The sequence below is a fragment of the Ahaetulla prasina genome, chromosome 6 (assembly GCF_028640845.1).
Source record: "Ahaetulla prasina isolate Xishuangbanna chromosome 6, ASM2864084v1, whole genome shotgun sequence".
In the NCBI taxonomy this organism is placed as follows: Eukaryota; Metazoa; Chordata; class Lepidosauria; order Squamata; family Colubridae; genus Ahaetulla; species Ahaetulla prasina.
In genome coordinates, this window is record NC_080544.1 from 58,633,068 (window position 1) to 58,654,242 (window position 21,175).

At 37.1% G+C, this 21,175-nt stretch overlaps 2 protein-coding genes and 1 long non-coding RNA gene across 10 annotated transcripts in view; 2 read left to right on the forward strand and 1 right to left on the reverse strand.

Annotated features, from left to right (window-relative positions):
• Positions 1-235: 235 nt before the first annotated feature.
• On the reverse strand, positions 236-17,331 carry TAF5 (TATA-box binding protein associated factor 5). The gene is made up of 11 exons (XM_058187652.1): positions 16,750-17,331; positions 13,641-13,875; positions 11,846-12,161; positions 9,666-9,829; positions 9,192-9,327; positions 8,265-8,385; positions 5,168-5,297; positions 4,882-5,046; positions 4,465-4,642; positions 2,528-2,705; positions 236-1,298 (listed from the first exon to the last, which is right to left on the reverse strand). Exons 1-11 carry the CDS (start codon positions 17,306-17,308, stop codon positions 1,081-1,083), a joined length of 2,400 nt encoding a protein of 799 aa, XP_058043635.1. The 5' UTR covers positions 17,309-17,331; the 3' UTR covers positions 236-1,080.
• On the forward strand, positions 8,250-13,624 carry LOC131200620 (uncharacterized). Of its 2 annotated transcripts, XR_009155668.1 has the most exons (4): positions 8,250-8,377; positions 9,536-9,616; positions 11,881-12,016; positions 13,044-13,624. It is a non-coding gene; the product is annotated as an uncharacterized LOC131200620 (long non-coding RNA). The 2 variants fall into 2 exon arrangements; XR_009155667.1 differs by lacking the exon at positions 9,536-9,616 and having other exon boundaries at positions 8,251-8,377.
• Positions 17,332-18,649: 1,318 nt separating the features above from the next.
• Positions 18,650-21,175, forward strand: part of PCGF6 (polycomb group ring finger 6) — a 43,709-nt gene continuing 41,183 nt past the window's right edge. For all 7 annotated transcript variants that reach the window (XR_009155717.1, XR_009155713.1, XR_009155715.1 and 4 more), the window contains exons 1-2: positions 18,650-19,276; positions 20,199-20,298. Coding sequence is in view for 1 of the 7 variants with exons in the window: in XM_058188214.1 (XP_058044197.1) it covers positions 18,983-19,276; positions 20,199-20,298 (394 nt within the window). In the remaining 6 variants the exon portion in view is untranslated. The remainder of the gene's footprint in view (positions 19,277-20,198; positions 20,299-21,175) is intronic.

Sequence of the window (21,175 nt, forward strand, 5' to 3'; positions counted from 1 at the left end):
ATCCCTGTTCTAGCTTAATGACCCATGATTTTCATTTAATGACAATAGGAACTGCCAGGATTGCTATTGTTAAACAATGCAGCCATGTATTATCATGCTTTAAGACTGCATTGCTTAGCAACAGAAATTCTGATCCTAATTATTGAGTATGTGAAGTCTGTCATTGTATTAAGGTATATGCTACAGTAATTCAAGGTTGCCTCTCAAAAGAACCATGTAAAGATGTCAAACCATGTCAAATTTTTACAGAATTTTTATTATAAAGATACAAAACTATAAAATACAAAATCACAATTATTTTTTAAAAATGCATACTGGATCCATGCTGCTTGATTTCGACACTCAATGTATAACTGATATGTTTCAATGAAGGCATAAGCCAACACTTACTATGGAAAGTTTTAAGGCCAGCTATTTTCTGATTCATACTTGAATAATATTTCTGTGACAAGTTTTTACTTGTGTAGAACAATATTTAGAATTCTTAGAGAAGCCAGTCTCTCTCTTAAAAGTCTTAAGTAACATTTATGAAGTCAGTCTTCTGAAATGCTACTTATTTTAGTAATTCCCAATACATACGTAGTTATATAATGTGATTTTTAAAGCTCTGGGGTAATTTAAATAATCTGGTTTTCTTGCTACATAAATACAGCACGTTGCTCTATACATTCTCCTCCCCCAACTTTTTTGAACAAGTTTTACAGAAAAATATGCAGTTAACCTATGGTAATGTTGGGAAAGATCTATTTGAAACCTTTGGAAAGGTCCAAGGACCATTGAGAAAGGGAAAAAAGGATTGACTGGTACCCAAACTAGCTATCTATTTATACTATCGTCACAGCTGGCACCAGTTAATTCCTTCCTTATGATTTCAGTAGAAAAAAGTATGTTTCTACTTGGGGGAAGGTGGTAGAGAAAAGCAAAAATGCCACTTTTTTTTCTTGTCCTGCTTTACTTAGTACCCTTGTACCAATAGAATTTCAGTTCATTTGTACAATATATTAATGGTAATATTCAGGAATGTGAAGATCTAAACATACTTTACAAGACTTGCATAATCAAGCCATCTACTTTTGTGTTTTACTGAGGACTATAAGCCCCAGCAGCAAGAAGTAAATTTCTTCGAGTAAAGTGGAGGTGTAAAACTGGAGTTGATTTGGTCATATATGTGCCCAGAAGCAAGTCCTGTGAACTTTCAGGAAGGTTTATATGTCCAGTGGCTGTTGTAAAATCATCTGTCTCCAAGTCCTCAAAAGCTTTCACAGCATCCCAAAGTTTAACTGTATTGTCCATTGAACCTTGAAAATAAAATACATGAAGAATCTTAAAAAATAGGCATTGCAATTATCAGTTCATGGCATCTAGGGATTCTCTAAATACTGTAGTCAATTTGACAAACATAACTTACTATTTTCTGGAAAAACAAACATTTATCACAGTAAATGTAAAAACAAAATTTTGTCTTGATTCAGAAAACAAGAGTACTGAATATCCCTGTTAATGTCTGGACCAGGAAAATTACACTGAAAGTTGACCTCCATTTGGATCTGAAGATGAACATATCCAAACTTTCAAAATATTGTTATGGTGACTTCTATAATATTCAGTACCTTCTACCATTCCTAGTTACTTTTCCGGCCTCATTTGTCTCACACAGAAAAGCATTTATACCACAATGGGATTTAATACCTTATTCTCAAAGGTGTTGCAAGAGAGCTTCAGTAACGCCAGATATTTGAGGTATCTGGCCATGCTTGGATGAAACTATCAATAACTGTTTCACACATCTTTCTATGCCATTTTTTGACCCACACTTAGTACTAACATTTGCACAATATACAGGTAATTTGATGTAAATGGAGCTTGTGCACTTTATATTCCTCACTTTTTAAATGTTTATTGTATTTTATCTGTGATTTTCTACAGTCTGGTCTTAGACTGTATATTCAACTAAAATAATGAAGTGCTTAATATACTAGGAATTTATAAAGAATTCATATGAGCTGTCATTTGGAAGGTAACTCATCATTTTTTTAAAAAATGGAAAATTGTTGAAGTTACAATAAATATTCAAGCAAAACTATTTTTCTAGTAGTAGTAGAAGTCTCCTCAGTTTTCTAAAAATTTAAATTTCTAAAAAATTTGTCATGTAAAACAATTTTATTTGCCCAGTAATGTTGACAGAAAGATGTCTGAATTGAATTTAAAGGAATATACTACAGATCACAACTTTATTTCAAGAAGACCCGCTCTATTAAACTTCAATCTATAAATATGAAAACAATTGTACAAAGACAATCCTAGCAAAACTGGTTTCAAAATTGTACAAATGTTCATTTCCAAAGGCTCAAACCATTTAAGAAATGTATTGTCAGGATGCCATGGATGGATGGGACCATTTATAATACTAATGCAACTATTTCTGCAGTTATTTTTCATCTGTAGAATTGAGATGGAGCACAAAATAGAGAATGATGTATTTTTGTAGTTGATAGCACTAGTTTTATAATAATTTTAAAAATCATACCTGAAGCTAAGATCTCTCCATCTCTACTAAATTTGAGCGCATAAATTGTATCTGAATGTCCTTTTAGCTCTCCTACCATTAAACCATGGCCAATATCCCACAGAAGCACTCTTCCATCAGTTGCTCCAGTTGCCAAGAATCGCCCATTAGGAGAAAATGCTAATGAATTAACTGGTCCCTAAGGGGTAAACAGACAAAACAAGCTGAAATAATTTATAAATGTTTAGTTAAATATGCTCAGTGTTTAAATCTGCTAATCATTCCCATTCAGTTATGAGTCTCTGTAGATGAAAAATTCCAGTTGAAACAAAATCAGTTATCAGTTGTCCATTTGATAATACGTTCTAATCTCCAGCACAATCCAGGAGTAGCTGGGTCAAGTGCACTTAATTTTCTACTTCATTATCTACTTCAGCCCAGAATCCAAATAATGAACTTAAATATGACCAGAAGGATATTCAATTATAGTTTTTAATCATAAACAGTAATGACTCAGATACAAGCTCTATGTGATTTTCTCTCCTAGAGAAACCATCTCTTAGGGGCGAAAGTAGAATTTCCCACATCTCTTGATTTGGTGTGGTATTAGACTATTTGCTTGGGTCAGTGTAAAAACTGATCTTTCACACATCTCTGTTATGAGGGACCTCAGCCTCTTTCCATGAATGGTCATGCAAATGTTCTCTCAAGGAGATTGGCTTCTAGACAGATTAGTCATAAGCAATATAAATCTGAATAATGTTATAAGTAGCACTTTACCATGTTCCTGAAAACAAACTGGCAATTGATATATCTCTGCTGTTACGGCTCTCTCACCAGTATATGGCTGCCATATTTTGTATCACTTAAAAGTTTGTAAGTAGTCATCAAAACCAGTCTAGTACAGATGCATTGTAGTAGTCCATCTTCAAAGTAATAAAGGCATGAGTGCTAAGGCCTCCCATTTTAGAAAAGGTCACAGTGCAAAGTGCCACAGATTTTATCTTACTAGAATTTTTTTTTTATTTGCATTTATATCCCGCCCTTCTCCGAAGACTCAAGGCGGCTTACACTATGTTAAGCAAGTCTTCATCCATTTGTATATTATATACAAAGTCAACTTATTGCCCCCAACAATCTGGGTTCTCATTTTACCTACCTTATAAAGGATGGAAGGCTGAGGCAACCTTGGGCCTGGTGGGACTTGAACCTGCAGTAATTGCAAGCAGCTGTGTTAATAACAGACTGTCTTAACAGTCTGAGCCACCAGAGGCCCTAACATTTCACCAGGAACTTCCCTAGTAGGTAGAATTCTCATTGTATTTGCTCTCAGACTTGCCAGAAGAGTTTTGCTAGCTTGGTACATATACTTCATGGTATACCATAAAGTGCCTTGGTTTGGGCTTAGCATGATATACTAATCAAACCACTTTAGTTTTTAAAATAACAGTCAGTTAAACTGGTTTAACAGTCAGTAAACCATGATTGGTAGAATATATGAATCTCTTTTATGAAGACAAAACTTCTGTTTGACTCATTTTTAAGTGAAAAGTCTAACAAAGTATGTTTGATGAGGCCCACTGGGTAAAATTAAGGACAAATGTATATAACAATTTATAAGTGTAAATTGTGCCTTGCTTGCAAACACGTAATCGGGTTTCCCCTACTGGTAAAATTTGTATTTAAAAGTTATAATTTGGATATGAGGCCATCTATCTACCTACCTACCTACCTGATTTTTGAGGCCACCTGAGTCTAAAAAACCTCTGGACAACTTACAGTATTTAAGAAAATACTATTTCAAAGAAATATGACTATCCAGAGAAAAGCACATAAATAAAAATTGAAGGTAGTTCCATAAAAACAGAATCAGGTCTTAAATTAAATTTCCAGAATATGCAGTGAATGGGAACTGTTATCTATCAAATTATTTCCATAGAGGTTAGATATTCATCTACCTTATGTCCCGTGAAGATTCTTACACAGTTTCCATTAAGTATATCCCAAAGCCTCACAGTTCTGTCTGCTGAGCCTGTGGCAATGTAGTTGGAGTTTGGGTGAAAACGTGTACATGTGACATCTGCCAGATGACCAGCAAAGATCCGCAAAGGCTGATAGTGATCTGTAGCCCACAAACTTTAATCCAGTAAAGAGTATGTTTAATAAGAGAAAGGAATAGATTGTTATTAAAAATGAAATATTGCCTCTTTTGTGCCTCTATATAAATATAAACAGAACTGTTTTTAATCAATGGTCATATAATTTTGTAATATAAGATATTCTAAGTTACAGTAGCAACTAAAATAAAGTTTCCTTAGCTAAAAATAAACAGTTCTGAGTTTGTATCTATATGAGAAACTTGTGATAATTCTTACCGAGACACTCTGTCATGGCCACCAGATACAAAATAATATCCATATGGAGAGAATTGTGTGTCCCATACAGGATAATTATGTCCTTTGTATCCCACCAAACAAGAAAAAGTTAGAAGACTCCACAATCTGATCGTGCCATCCTCTGAACATGACAGCAAATAGTTCCTGACAAAACAAGCAAAAAGAAAAATCTTAATCCTAAAAGTTTATCAGAAAATACAACTACTCAAAAAATACCTGTAAATCAAAAGTTCTCACACACTCAGTGAAGGAACTATTATCTTACCTATCAGGACTAAAGCTAGCACCATAGACAGGTCCACTATGACCATATAAAATCTTCAATTCACTTGCTGTTTTTTCATCCATGATTCTTTCTAAAACATCATCAGATTCTTTATCTATGACACTGAGATCTGAAAGAAAAAAACCCTAAATTTCATGTTCAATATAATCAACTAAGAGTACTTGTTTTAGTAAATGTACTTCTTATTCCTACTAAAAGACAATGGGTTAAAACATGCTACAAATACAGCAATTCAATGTGTGAAATATTTACTGTTTTAATGTAAGAGGTCCTCGGTTAAACTGGAGGTGCATATATAGAATAACTTGGGTGACCTATTTAATAGGCTAATAGGTCTGCACTTAACAGTATTTTCTTTTATTCTATTCTCTCAACCATCTGAATTTCCTATCTCTATATTCTTCCTGAATTTATTTATGTTCTTTCTTTTTGGCAAAAATACATTATTAGTGAGGTGCAAATCTCAATGATTCAGGGATTGATTCTTCCTGATAATTTGGGAACATTCTTTTACTCCCAAAGACCATGACAAACAGAGCATGAATTTCAAAATCTGGCTCATGGAATGATGTTGCAGATTAAACAAGCCTATTTCAGGTCTATATGATCCCCAAGATGGACTTTTGTTGTTCTTACTAGTTGTGTGCTGCCCAGGATTTTTATTACAACTATGAGTATCTATGTACTGTATTTTTCGGAGTATAAGACACACTTTTTTCCCTCCTAAAAGAGGGTGGAAATGTTGGTGTATCTTATACACCGAATACAGCCATTTTTGGCCTCATGAAGCCCAGGCCCACTCGTCCCATTTTAGTGAAAAATGGGCCTGTTTTTCACAAAAAACAAGAGGGTTTGGTAGGCCTGCAGAGGGCTCCTGGGGGCTGGGGAGAGCAAAAATGCCAGTTTTGCCTCTCCCAGCCCCAGGAGCACTCTGCAGACCTCCCAAATCCTCTGCACACCCTGTTTTTCGCAAAAACGGGGGTGTTTTTGCTCTCCCCCAGCCCCCAGGAGCACATTTTTGTGAAAAACAGGGTGTGCAGAGGGTTTGGGAGGCCTGCAGAGTGCTCCTGGGGGCTGGGGAAGAGCAAAAAACACCCTGGTTTGTGAAAAACCAGCCCGTTTTTGAAAAAAATGGAACACACAGAGGGTTTGGAAGGCCTGCAGAGTGCTTCTCGGTGCCAGGGAGGGCAAAAACCTTTTTTTTCTTACTTACCTGTTCAAAATCCTAGTACATTTTATACACCGGTGCGTCTTATAATCCAAAAAATACGGTAAGTCTTTTAAAATAAAATAAATACTTAAATACACTCCAAACCATGTATAGTCCAAACACTTGGTTCCAGAAACCATGAAACTACTCACAGAATATCATAGTTCTGAAGGAAATTTGGAATGGTTGGGAGGAAGAATGAAACATTCCCAGAGGTCTTTCAAATCTTCCGGTACAAAGTCAGTTTTGCACTTTTTTCCCTTCTTGGTCCTTGTGTTGACTGACAGGTTCCTGAAGTATTTTTGGCTAGATTTCAGAACTGGTTTGTTATTTCCTTGTTCCTAGTGCTGGAGAGAGTAACTGGCTCAAAGTTACCCAGCAGATTTCATGCCTATGGCAAGACTAGAACTTACTCTTGGTTTCTAACCTGGTGTCTTAAGCACTGCACCAAACTGGCACTTTTTGTACATCTGTACACAATACTACAGGTAGTCCTTGATTTATGACTGTAATTGAGCCTGCCCACTACAGTTGCAAGTCATGGCGGTAATTAAGCAAGGTGCCTCAGTTAATGATGCCCATCCCTGTTCTCCACAATGCAGTTAAGCAACTGCAAAGGTCACTAAATGGTGCGTTGAATGCCTTGAGTGAAGGAGGCCCAGGCCCGTACTGCAGCACTTCCACAGTTCATACATGGCCTGTCCTAGGCCTCCTCCATCCCCAAGGTATCCCCATGCTCTACTTTCCACCACTTGTGGTCTCTCACTCCTTGGGCCTGCTTCACCACTCCAATCCATACTCATAGACATTGGGCCTCCTCCCCACTGAGCCCTTAGAGGCTTTGGGCCTGCTTCCCACTCCACTTGGTCTCATTCCCTCTTCCCTACCCCCTGTCACCATTTGATTATTTATTTTTTCAATAATGTAGATCTCCTTCTGGAAAAAGGCACTCCACCTTCTTACACAGTGGAGATTGTGTAGCTCTGTCCCAGAAGTAGGAACCATTTTGGAGTGGCCACAATTCATTCCCCACATGGCAGCTGCTTCCAGGATAGTGCCACATGGCCTCCACTACATAGGAAGGCTGGGGGGAATAGTGGCCTGCTGTCCTTCCCCAGTGAGGTCTCCATTTTGGGAGTGGCCACAATGAAATGGGACTCATTTCCATGCAGGATGAACCCATGCAGCCTCCACTGTGTAGGAAGACCACACACCAAGCTCTTGCTTCCAGAAGGAGATCAACAGTACTGAAAAAATAAGTGATCAAATGGGGGTAGGCAGTGTGTGAGATCCAGTGGGATAGGAAGTAGACCCAAGGCCTACTGGGACCCAGTCGGGTGGGGAGGTAGGCTTGGGTGTGTATGTGCTACAGCCTCCCTTCAGTCGGTCATAAGGGCAGATAGCTTGCCAAGTACTTAAATTTTGTTCACATGATCACGGGCATTACAGTAGCGGTAACTTTGGGCAGAAGTTGTAATTCCTCTTGTTCAATGCATTTGTAATTTTGAACAGTCTCTGAACAAATGATTGCAAGTCAAGGACTACCTGTACAAGACTGCATCTGTACTCAGGATGCATGTTATGAAGCTCAAAAAATGTAATACTTGGTTCACTAAATACGGTACTTTTTAGTTTTTCTGATGTATATATTTATACAAAAATAAAGGTATTAATTCAAGAGTCTTAAACAACATTAAAATATTGTTAAGCAATTAAAGACATGTGAACACTTAAATTGCAAAGAAACAATTTTGACCATTATTTTAGTATTTGTCTCTTCAGCTTAATATTGCTATTCTAAAAGAACAACTTCATGAGAGCAGAACAGCTATTAAGAAAATTGAAATGGGAGTTAATTTTTATTACCTGTAGCTGATTTTACACTGCGAAGCTTTTTGGGTGTCACAGACCATACCCTGACTGTGGAATCAGCAAAGCCTCCAACGATCATGCTAGAGTCATCTGTAACATCCACAGCTGTAAGACCCTGTTTGCATAAACCACAATTAAACAGTTTTATTTTAAATAAAAAGTTAAAGCATACCACCAGACTGAAAGTAAACAATAAACCATCAATTGGAGCAACAATCAATCAGTCATTCTCTCAGCCCATCCCACCTGATAGTTATTGTGGAGAAAATAGGAGAAAGGAATAATAGGCATGTTTGCCCTCTTATTTATAAAAATAATGACAAGGTTTAAATAAAAAAGTTAAGAAATGAATTAGATAAAAATTATTAGCTTCTTTTTTTTAGTGGCTTCAAAACTTAGTGAGAACAGTCAGTTGGACAGTGCAGTGTGTAGTCATTTATTACTGGGGGCACAGCAAAGACACAGTGCATCCAGATACATACCTATTGCTGAAGCCCTATTTATGTGTTTTCAGAAAGACCCCAAAGAGGGGCCTCCCAGGCTAAAATACAAATGGGGCCACCTGGATTAAAACCCAAAAAAGGCAGGGGCTTTTGGCCCGTATTATATGATGAAAGTGGGAGGGGCTTGTGCTACTTTCTGACACTGTTAACTGTCCCCAGAAATAATGGAGCCAAGATTATAACAATAACCTGTATCTTCACATTAGATTTTGAAGCCACTCTGAAGGATTGGACTACTTCACAAAGAAAGTCTGCACTTTTTGAAATTTAATATTCTTTATTTGGGAGACTGGAAAAAAATTGTTTTCCTTCAGCAATAGTTTATCAGTCTTTTGATTTTTCCCTCTGCAATCACCAATCAAAGACTTCATGCAAGGCTGTGTTGTGATCTGATCCACTGTCAATCCAGTGCACTAACCTGATATGCATTAAGAAACGTGTAGAAGCAAATAGAAGGCAAACAGTCTGGACCAAGCCGAACACGTTTAGTAGCTTCCTTCATATTCATTATTTTATCCAGCTTATCAGAATCCTTTAGCTCAGGAAGAGGGATTCTGCATAAAGAAGAACAGTTTCAAAATACAGATAAAGCATTTTCAACCTCATTGAGCAGATGCTTATCCTCAAGCAAATTATCAGGGTTTCCTCACTCTCCACTTGAAAACTAATAAACTTTAGTCTGCACCCTAGTGTAGACTATATGATTCACATAATTCATAGTTTCTCGCTATTCCCTCCCCACTTGAATATCTCTTTACATAGAAAGCTGGCTGTGGGAGTGAAAATGGAAGAACATTTAAGCAAGACAAAGTTGCTTATTGCAGTTTAAAATGTCACATTTAAGTAAGTACTGCACCTGAGCAATTTAAATGGAAGTTAAGAAAGCTTCTACCTATTCTGAGGTGGAGCATTTGGATCCTGCTTTTTACTTTTTGATCCCATACTATCTTTCTTGGGCTTCTTTTTCTTTGGCTTGCCCTCTTCATTCTCTCCCTCTTCATCTTCATCATCCAAAGGTAACTCAATTTCTGGTTCTTTTAATAAGCCAAAAAACACCTGTAAATGAAAAAGAGAAAGTATAAATTGCAGAAATATTTCCTTAGCATTTCTCCCCTGTGTGTTGGAAAAGAGAGATTGTGCATGTCCAGCGGGGTGTCAAACTCATGATGTCACAGCGGCATCACATGACGTATCGGGACTGCTAAACCGGGCCTGGGCATGGCCAGCGTGTGACACATCCGGCCTGTGGGCCACGAGTTTGACATCCTTGTTGTAAACGATCTCTATCACAAATCACAATCCAAAGTTCAAAAATATTTTTAGTTTCTATTTCTTTAGACAGCCCTTCTTTCCTGACGTATCTCAAAAAAGAGATATTTATGAATTTATTTATTTACATTTATGAATTATGTTTATTTTAAGTTCTTGTTTTAATTGTATATTGTGCTGTTTTTTATGACTTGGCTGTGCACCGCCCTGAGTCCTTCGGGAGAAGGGCGGTATAAAAATTTAAATAAATAAATAAATAAATAAATAAATAAATAAATAAATTAATTAATTAAAAAAAAAAAAAAGTGGTAAGAACCTCAGACACCTTGCTGAATGCTGAAAAGAAATTACACTGATCTAACCATAATTCTCTCTCTAATCTTATGTCCTCCAGATATGCTGACATATCAGAATTATGGGTTAGGGAAGGTTTATCTAGATAACTGCTAGATTAATGGGATGAAGTAAAGCATTTTTACACATAGTGCAATTTTCCGAAACGTCTGGTCTTATTTCAGTGCAAGTAAGGCAACTGGTTGTTATCAGGCCTGGACTTTCCAGGAAACCAGAGGCATGCTTTGATAGCTCCACTGCTGAGGTAGCCATCCTTATCCTCTCTTTGCCTAGGATTTATATATTTGTTATTATATTAATCTTTTAATGTGAATGTTTATATAGGTAGCACTCAACTAACAAGCACAATTGAGCCCAACATTTCTATTCCTAGGCAAGACATTTGTTAAGTGACTTTACCTCACTTTTTGCCCCCCTTTACAACCCTTCTTGCCACAGTTGTTAAGTGAATCACTGCAGTTGTTAAATCAATAACACAGTTGCTTAGTGACTCTGGCTTCCCCATTGACTCTTGTTTGTCAGGTCACAAAATGTGATCACATGACCCTGGGACACTGCAACTGCCATAAATATGAATCAGTTGCCAAGTGTATGAATTTTGATCACATAACCATGGGGATGTTGTAACAGCCATGTAAAAAACAGTCATAAGCCACTTTTTTCAGTGATGATGCAGCTTTGGTTGCTAAATGAACTGTTGCAAGTCAAGGACTACCTGTATCATTTTATCTGTTGTTTTTACAGTTGTTTTTTCAATTGATGTATGCCACCTAGTCATTTTTTTGTGAGATAGGCAGCTGTACAACTTTGATTCAATAAATATCTCTCTGCTCACTCCTTGCTTTATGTATGGTGTGAGTAACTTGCAGTACTTTCCTTAAGTTCAAAAAGCCTCTGCTATCAATTGATTCAATATTTTCATTAAACTACACCTCCCCTACTACCATGATTAGCGGAGAAATTTATTTATTTTTATCTGGCTTTTATTATTTTTACAAACAACTCAAGACAGTGAACATATTCAACACAAATTCCTCCTCCTATTTTCCCCACAATAACAATCCAGTGATGTGAGTTGGGCTCACTGACTCAAGGTCAATGTGACTGACTCAAGGTGACCCAGCTGACTTTAAGCTTATCCTTAAGAGTTGAAATATAAAGTCTTACTTCCTTGTTTATATGAACCAAATTTAAACAAAGAAATGAGCTGTTAGCTCGTTTCTTATGGACCAAAACTTGATATTAACTTAAAATTATTATTTTGAAACTTGTTTGTTCTCAATAATTATTTTTCAATTTGAGCAAAACAGTAAGTTCTTGTTAATTGGAGCATAATAATGTACACTATTACAAGCAGACCATATACTAATTGTGGTCATAAATGAAATTTTCATGGTTTTTTTATCCATGTGCCATACCATGTGCATGATGATATATCTCATGTCATACCTTTGCTTTATTTGCTTCTCGTTTTGCTTCTCCAGCTAAACTTCCCACCATAGCATCAATCTGTTGTTTACTACGAGGCATTCCATCAAAAATATCAATGTAAAGATGTTCTTGAACAATGTTCCAGATCTGATTGTTCTGTTTTTCCTGAAGATGTCTTTTCAGAAGCTGGTAAGAGTCACGGGAAATACGCAACACAAACTTGCTTGTTCGGAAATCCAGCATAGTCTCATTGCCCCTCATATGCTCTTTTTTGGTTAAACTGGATAGTACACGCAAGTCATCTTGGTAATAACATTCCTGGTCCCCGTGAAACCTGAGAGGAAATTAAGGCTATATTAGAGATAAATAGGAACTTAATCATCTCATTAATTGAGAGAAGTAGTCAGGAGATCTTGAAGCAGTTGTAAAATTGAATCATAAGTAATTATATAAAAACTATGGCATAGAAATATAATTGAGATGTAAGGAGAATGGAATGGAAAATAAATCGATAAGTCTTCCATTAGGAGCAACTCTTAGCAGCAGTACATGCAACCAAAATGGGTAACAACTGACACAATACCCAAGTCCCTATGTGATACATTTAGAACATCATATCCAGACATATGTAATATTTTTCCAACCAAATCATGGGTGATTTTCTTTCCCTCTTCCCAGTCTTGCTCTTTGGAACCTACTCTTTGAAACACAAAGGGAGAAATGCTCTTCTTGAAGACCATCCAGAACCTATAGCTGGTCAAGAATGCAACAGTGTAGAGCATCATGTTATGTGCACATGACTTTGATGCTTCAAGAACTGCACTAGTTACCAGTTGCTTTCTGGGGACAATTCAAGGGTCCTGTTTTATCACCTTTAAAGCTTTTCATGGCATAGGGTTTGGCTGGGGGACCATCAATCTCCTGCCTACTTAGAACAATTAAGGAGGTGGGTATTCTCTGTGTCCTGTCAATAAACATTGTCAAATGACAGGACTCAGAAGTGGTCCTATTTTGTTGTCTTCTGAAATATTAGATTTCCAGAGATTTGTGCAGCTTCACTCTTAAAATGTCTAGGAAATTCTAAAGACCTAGTTGCTCCTTGATGATAGATTGATTGTGAAGCCCTCTTAGTTATAGTTGCTTCAATGTTTTGTGTTTTGTTTTTTTGGCCAATTATTATTTATATATTTATACAACTTTTTATTTCTTGTTTCAGAGTTGCTGAGGAATTGGACGACCTCAAAATCCGATAAATAATGGATGTATATTCAAACAGAAAACAGTAGTTTTAGCATTTCATGATGAACCGTCCTTTTACCAAGAAGGAATAACATTATTCAATGGTTCAGGCCAGACCATTTCAGTAGTAAAAATTTACCTCAGAATAAAATTTTGTTGACATATACATATCCACAAAGCAAAGCATATTTTATGTATTCACTGATGTAAGAAATCAAAACTCCCTGAAAGAAATAATTTATAGATAGTAAGTAACCAAGTAACTGGGAATCTCTTTATTATGCATCAAAATTCCCTAAAAAATCATATCCATTTACTAACCCATTTATCAATCACTTTCAAAAGAATGTCTATTAACCTTTCTCTGCTAAGAGTAAACTTTCAATAATTTCAAAATGTTTCAAATGTATTTTCTTTTTACCCTTAATGCATCCCAAAGTTAATGCTATAGATTCTTTCTATTCCCAGTTTACCATGCTTCAAAATAAATATGTATTTTTACTGTAACTACAATTATGAAGTTATGTGTCTATTAGTGAAACATCCACAGATATTAAATGAACAAAATTATTACTTTTGAAAGAACGATTTTGCTTCGTTTTCATGTCCATTGTAGACTAGTTCCAAGTACATGTGTACAAATAGAGGATAAAAAAGTTGTGATAATTCAGCTCGATGACAATCCAGAGCACATTCAATGAAGTGTTTCAATCCACTGTAGTATTCTTCATAAAGTGCTGGGTCTCCCTGTTGATTATAAGCAGAAAGCACCGCACTCACATCTGGCTGATCTTCTACAAGAACTCCGGCTACAAAATTAATATAGGAAAATTAATGTCTGCATTCTTTTGCAATTCATTATTTCAATCCTAAATCCTTTGAATTCCTTGTAGTTAAATCTCCCATTTTATTTCAAATCCAGCACATATTGACTATGAAATTTGATTTTAACTAGCAACATTCAACCGATGGCTAGCAAGAATGTTTTGACTCAAATTTATCAATTAAATGTTTATTAAGAACAGCTGCATTAGCAATTTTCCATTAATTCCACACTTTCTAAGTTAAGAAATGTTTACAGATTATTTATAAATTCCACCCCCCAAATTACAAATTAAGTACAGTAAAATCAAATATAGAGAATGAAGGAAAACTCTGAGGACTTATTAAAAATTATTTGTAGCATGAGATGATCAAAGAAAGAAAATTAGTGCAATGCTGTTAAACTTCCACTTCACCAAGAGCTTCCTCCTTTCCAATCCAACAGAATGTTTCAAAAACATGTAAATAATATCAGGATTTGTCTCTCTATAAAATAATTTTTTGAAAATGTAATTTTCCCTAATGCATTTGTTTGGGAGAGGCAATATAGCTAACTCTCCCATTCTCTCTCTCTAAGACCCCTCCCACTTTTAAAAATTCACATTTATTAAGATGTTTTCATACAATAGAAGATAAACCAAAAGGAAAAAAATCAAAAGAAAAATTTAAAAATACAAAAAAGGAAAATGAAAGAAAACAGTTAAGGAAGTTAAGAAATTTTGGATACAAATTCATAAGATTTTAAAGATTAATATTTATGAAGAAACCAGAACTCTCTTTATTTGGAATTTATGGACAATGAGTTAGAAAAGACTTACGGCAGACTGATTTTATATATTGCAACTGCAGCAAAATTATTGTATGTACAACAATGGAAGAATAATGAAATTCTCACGTGGAGAGCTATTTTAAGGGATTGTCTTTAAAGTGTTAGTTGCTCTCCATAACACGTTGCATTCTTGTATGTTTATTGTTTACTCTGGATGAAAAGCAGATTTTGTTCTCATAGCTCAGATTTTTAAAGAATTAAATTTATCACACCCAGTTACAAAATTGGATCAGGACACAATTTCTGATCCAATGTTTGTATTTCTGATATTTAGCTTCTGGAAATAAGTGTGAGCAATATACATAGGAAGGAGATCAAAAAGTAAAGATAATGATCACAACTATGCAATCCAATTCCCACTCCTTTTTCTTTCTGGATTATATACAAAGGGGTATGATGGGGGAATACAATTATTAAAGTGTCAACTCCGCTCCATTTTTATGTGTGTCATGATACTGTACATAAATTGTTATTGTTTTGATTAAAGTCTCCAATACAAGTGATGACTTTGCATACCCTTAATATGGAACACTGATATTTATCTTATTGGAAAAATCTCTTTAGAAGACAAATATATATTCTGTTCCATATTCAGAAAATGCTTTGTTTGCCTGTTTTCGTTACTGGCAGCCTAACTGCATATCTGATATATGCATATTTGCAACTATTTCTTGGCTCTTTATATCGTATCTCTGAATATTTAACTATAAAAATATAACAAAAAATCTCCCAGCCAGAATTAGGTTTTTTTTTAGTTTTAAATATGCAATTTAAAACCACAGTGAAGTGCAATGTGTGTTAATGATATTTTCATTTGGAAGCACTGGGGAACTGTTATGTTACTCCACCATGCTTTTAAACTGCATATTTAAAACTATATAATTTACAGTGGAAAATGAGGAACATGACTCACTAAAAAGAATAAACAATTGAACCATGGGTTCTAGAGCTTCCAAACAAAAATATCATTAACCCGCGTAACACTTCAGTGTTTACTTATAGAAAATACTTATAGAAAATTTAGGGACTTCTCAGGGTGCCGTCCGCCAAACAATGTCGGCTGGCGGCCCCCAGGGGAAGGGCCTTCTCTGTGGGGGCTCCCACACTCTGGAACGAACTTCCCCCGGGTTTACGCCAAATACCCGACCTTCGGACATTTCGTCGCGAACTCAAGACTCATCTTTTTATCCGCGCAGGGCTGGCTTAAATTGGGATTTTAATGTTTAAATTTATTAATTTTAAACGGGGTTTTCTTAGTATGGTAAATTTTAATTATTGGGCTAATTTAAAATAAGTTTTTTAAATCGTATTTTAAACTTGTATATTGTATTGTCGGTTTTATTATGCCTGTACACCGCCCTGAGTCCTTCGGGAGAAGGGCGGTATAAAAATCAAATAAAATAAATAAAAATAAATAAATAGAACTACGCCGCCTTCGACATGACCTGAGTTTAACTCATAGAATCATCTATTACAATGTTCTTCCTGTTGAAGACTACTTCAGCTTCAATTGCAACAATACAAGAGCAAACAATAGATTTAAACTTAATGTTAACCGCTTCAATCTTGATTGCAGAAAATATGACTTCTGTAACAGAGTTGTTAATGCTTGGAACACACTACCTGACTCTGTGGTCTCTTCTCAAAATCCCCAAAGCTTTAACCAAAAACTGTCTACTATTGACCTCACCCCATTCCTAAGAGGTCTGTAAGGGGCATGCATAAGAGCACAAATGTGCCTATGGTTCCTGTCCTATTGTCTCCTTCCATTATATCCAATTAATATAGTTATTACATACTTATGCTTATATATATGCTTATATATTATAGTTACTTTCATGCTTATGCTTATATATACTGTGTGACAAAATAAATAAAATAAAAAATAAAAAAATTATATATAACTACAGTAAATTTAGTAGAGTGCTTGAACTGATGTTCTCCGAAATGAACTACTGTAAGTTGTACATCATTTTGCCAGGAGAGCTGGGCAAAAGCAATTAGCTGGCTCAATGAATGTTTTACATCTCACCTTTCCCAGGATGGCCCAAGGGCGCTGCGGGAGGTGTCGTGATAGCTGCTGGAGAGATCGTAGCTCCAGTCTGGCCAAAAGTGACAGAATTGATTAGCACATCCCCCGCTCCAGGGGCCAAAATCCCCGCACTGGGATCCTGTCCTTCCCCTCCATGAGCTCCGGGGACCCCGGGAGTTGAGCAATTCGGGTCGCTCGGGACGTCGTCGACGAGACCACGGGCTTCCCTCCGGAGGATCTCCTCCGATTCGCGCAGATTGCTGCGGCGCAAGAACTGCAGCACCGCCAGCAGAGTATGCTTGTGGATGGGTAGTTGAGAGGCTGGCGGCGTGGGACTGGAAGTCCCCGAGCTCTTCGAGTCAACTCCTCCCGCAAGCGGCTCCCCATCTGTGAGAAGGTTGGCAGCGACCGAGGAGGCAGACGCAGGAGGGACAGTTGTTGCAACTGCTGCCGCCGTCGAGATCGGGGACTGGGAGAGAGGAGCGGGCGGAGGCGCTCCTGCATCAGGATCCGGCTTTACCGCTACTGCCTCCGTCGGCTCCTCCGGCAAAGCAGCCATGTTGGCGCGCCCAACGGCTTCACCTCCCCTTTTGCTTTCCCGCGTTTTTGCGACAGTCCGGGCATACCCGCCCAGCGACAACTTGAGAGGCTCCAGGAAGAGGCTTCCCCTTGCTTTACGACAGTTCCGCTTTATGGAAATAAAAGGAAAAGAGAGATTTCACTATTTCACTGATCAAGAGGTTGGATTGAAGCTCCCACGCGTGTGGTCAGGGGAATCGCATCTTCTGAAATGTGCAGTTTCTCATTTATTTATTTTTTTTTGAAATGAAAACTTGCCGACAGCTTACATAGAAACAATTCCTGTTAATTATCATTGCATCTTTGCACGCTAAAAAGTGTAGTACCTTGGGTTTATTGTTTAGTATGTCAAATCTTGGGATCACCATAATATGAAAATAGTAATATTTAATACTACAGCTAGGTAGAAAAAGTTAAAATGTATAGTAACTTATTGCATAAAATATAAGTTACCCAGATTCTGATGTGTCTTATTTATTCCCTTATTTATCCTATTCATTGAGCACATTAGCTTTTATTGTTAATGCCTAACGGTAATGATAGAAACAATCCTTTACTTTTCGGAGTCGGATATAAATCTATATTGCATGCAAGTTTGGGTATAGCAGATAAGCAGCAATCCCTAATAACCTTAAATATGAGTTCAAAAGACCTTCAAAAGTTCTCACCAACTTATTTGTTTAAAGCTATTAAACATACTTTTAAACGGAAAATCCATTAAATGGACAAAACTATTAAATGTTACTTTAAATTTACTTTTGAAGTAATTTTCCTTTTTGTTTAAATTTAAATTTAAACAAATTTAATTTAAACAAAGTTTAATAGTTTTTTCTTTACATTTAAACAAATTACACCTACATAGGTAGGGCACAGTAGGGCAGAGCAGGACTCAGTTTCTCCTCCCCCACCCCGCCGTTATACTACTGAAAGACTCTTAACCTTCAGTAACCTACTCCTAGAACTAAATCCTACCTATATATTTTGATGCCCCAGATGTAACTTGGGACTTGGAGAACATTTATTGCAATAGCAAATAATTTTTGTGCATGGAAGTCAAGCTCGATTGGAACTATAGTGTAACGACAGATCAACATAAGCAGCAAAAATCAGCGTTATTTTAATAGTTTATATTTAATTAGCATTATAATGCAATATAATGCACAAGTGTGAATGTAAATGATCAGATACTTTATTGCATTAATTTTTGTCCCTGCCCCATTGACGTTTTGACGCAACTTCGTGTGTGCATATTTTTACATTTTAACTCTTAATATTGAAAATTAAAGTTAGTTCTGGTCTTTAGGAACCGTCGTTTCACGCGGATAAAAACCCTCGCGTTCTCGTTTGCAAAAGAGGAACAAAATTTAACTCAGTTTCCCAGAACACAGCGCGAATATGTAAATTATGCAGGTGTTCTGGAGATGTGCGCGCCAAATTAGCCGTGCGCACGCGCCAAAATTGGTAGACCCCCCCCCCTATTATTTTTATTTTTATTTTTGTACTTCTGCTTGCAGGGACGGGGCAGACCCCTCGCGCAAATTAGCGAGAGGGCGTGGTGGGGGGGGAGGAGGCTACCAGGTAGCATAGCGATACTCCGCTCCTGTTGGAAAACTCTGTTTCCTTGTTTGGAGGGAAGCCGGTTTTGGTCGGAGATATGGCGTTGACTCTGCTAAGCGAAGGGTCCGTGGCTGAAGAGGCGGGGAGATCGGCCGAGGAAGTGGAGGGGAGAGTAGCGGCAGCAGCCACCACGCTGGAAACGCCTGGTTGCTCCGGGGAGGGTGCTCGTTACGAACAGGGAAGCCGCTCTGAATCCAGCTGTGGAGGTAACGAAGAGATGGAGGATGAGGAAGAGGTGATGGAGGAAGAGACTGCAGGAGGGGGAGCCGCAGCTCTCTTCGGAGGATTTGGCACGGAGGAGCGCGAAATGGATTGCGACGAGGAGGACGAGGTAACACGGGCCTGCCACTCTTTCCTCGGCAGAGGGGTTAAGGGGATGCGAAGAGGGGGAACTCGGTAAAGCACAGTTGCGGAGGTCCTTAGGCAAGTTACCCTCGGGCAACCTTGTTGATAAGATTATTGTTGATACATTTTGATTTTCTTGGGATCGAAGTACTCCTCGCATTGCTTTCTGTGCAAATTCATTCTTTTTTTCTTTTGTATTTTGTCACAATGTGGCATTTCTTGTGGTCCCGGGTTAAAACAGTTCTGTCCTCGTGCTAGTTTCTTTTATGTGCTCTTACAGAGAAATGATCCAGGTAAATCCAAAAGTTGGTAAATCCAAAACATTGTGGTAATTTGTAAAACTTGTCACGGTTCAGAAAGAGAAGGAAAAAACTCATGAGACAAACTTTTTAAAGTCCTGTTGTGTAGTTTCCTGTACTTATCCTGTTGTGGATGAGTACAGGATGGATTTATTGATATGTCTTCTGCAAAAGTACTGCTGCTTTTCACACCAGAGACAGTATCTGTCATCACATTCTGGGAACAAGAGATGGACTTGGAACAGGTTGCTTACACTATATTAGTCTCTTCTTTCCTTCAGAAGTAATGCCTAGTCTTGCACTGCTCAGTTGCTGAGGCAGTTAAAGAGGCTAATATCAAACGTTATGTGATATATACATGCTTGTTTCCCAGGAATTCTCTTTTTAATGTGGCCTTTCAGATTTGCTTTGGAGACACACAACTCTCTGTAGGAAGCTTGGAAGACTTGCAGAGATAAAACTTGCTTTCAACTACATAATATGGCCATTATTGTTTGCAAATAGTTTACTGAAAAAAATGTTCTCAAGTACTTATTTTAAATATAAAAACTCCATTGTTATAAGCAAACTTTTAAACAGTCCTCTTGACCTACTTTTTTGAAATTTCAGCGCATGATTAATCTTTCTGAACTGGTACCATATATCATGTGTTCCATCTGCAAGGGGTATTTCATAGATGCCACAACCATCACAGAATGTCTTCACACATGTAAGTATTGGAATTGCGATTATATTCGTTTGCTGGCCATTGCAACTCTGGGCAGCTTACAATGTTAAAAGCTATAAAATTAAAACAAATATTTCTGAAAAAGTTTACATATGTTGAAAAAAAAGAGTTCTGTACACTTTAATAATATGAAAGTTGAAATAAAACATTAGGACTGAAACTCTAGGCTTGAAGGAAAAGGGTCAAGAGCTTCAAAACATGAACTTGAAATTGATACCTTTCTGTAAGTTCTTAAAGCAGCCTCATGTTTTCTGGAATTAGAATAGAATAGAATAGAATTTTATTGGCCAAGTGTGATTGGACACACAAGGAATTTGTCTTGGTGCATATGCTCTCAGTGTACATAAAAGAAAAGATACGTTCATCAAGGTACAACATTTACAACACAATTGATGATCAATATATCAATATAAATCATAAGGATTGCCAGCAACAAGTTATAGTCATACAGTCATAAGTGGAAAGAGATTGGTGATGGGAACTATGAAACGATTAATAGTAGTGCAGATTCAGTAAATAGTCTGACAGTGTTGAGGGAATTATTTGTTTAGCAGAGTGATGGCCTTGGGGAAAAAACTGTTCTTGTGTCTAGTTGTTCTGGTGTGCAGTGCTCTATAGCGTCATTTTGAGGGTAGGAGTTGAAACAGTTTATGTCCAGGATGCGAGGGATCTGCAAATATTTTCACGGCTCTCTTCTTGATTCGTGCAGTATACAGGTCCTCAATGGAAGGCAAGTTGGTAGCAATTATTTTTCTGCAGTTCTAATTATCCTCTGAAGTCTGTGTTTTTCTTGTTGGGTTGCAGAACCGAACCAGACAGTTATAGAGGTGCAAATGACAGACTCAATAATTCCTCTGTA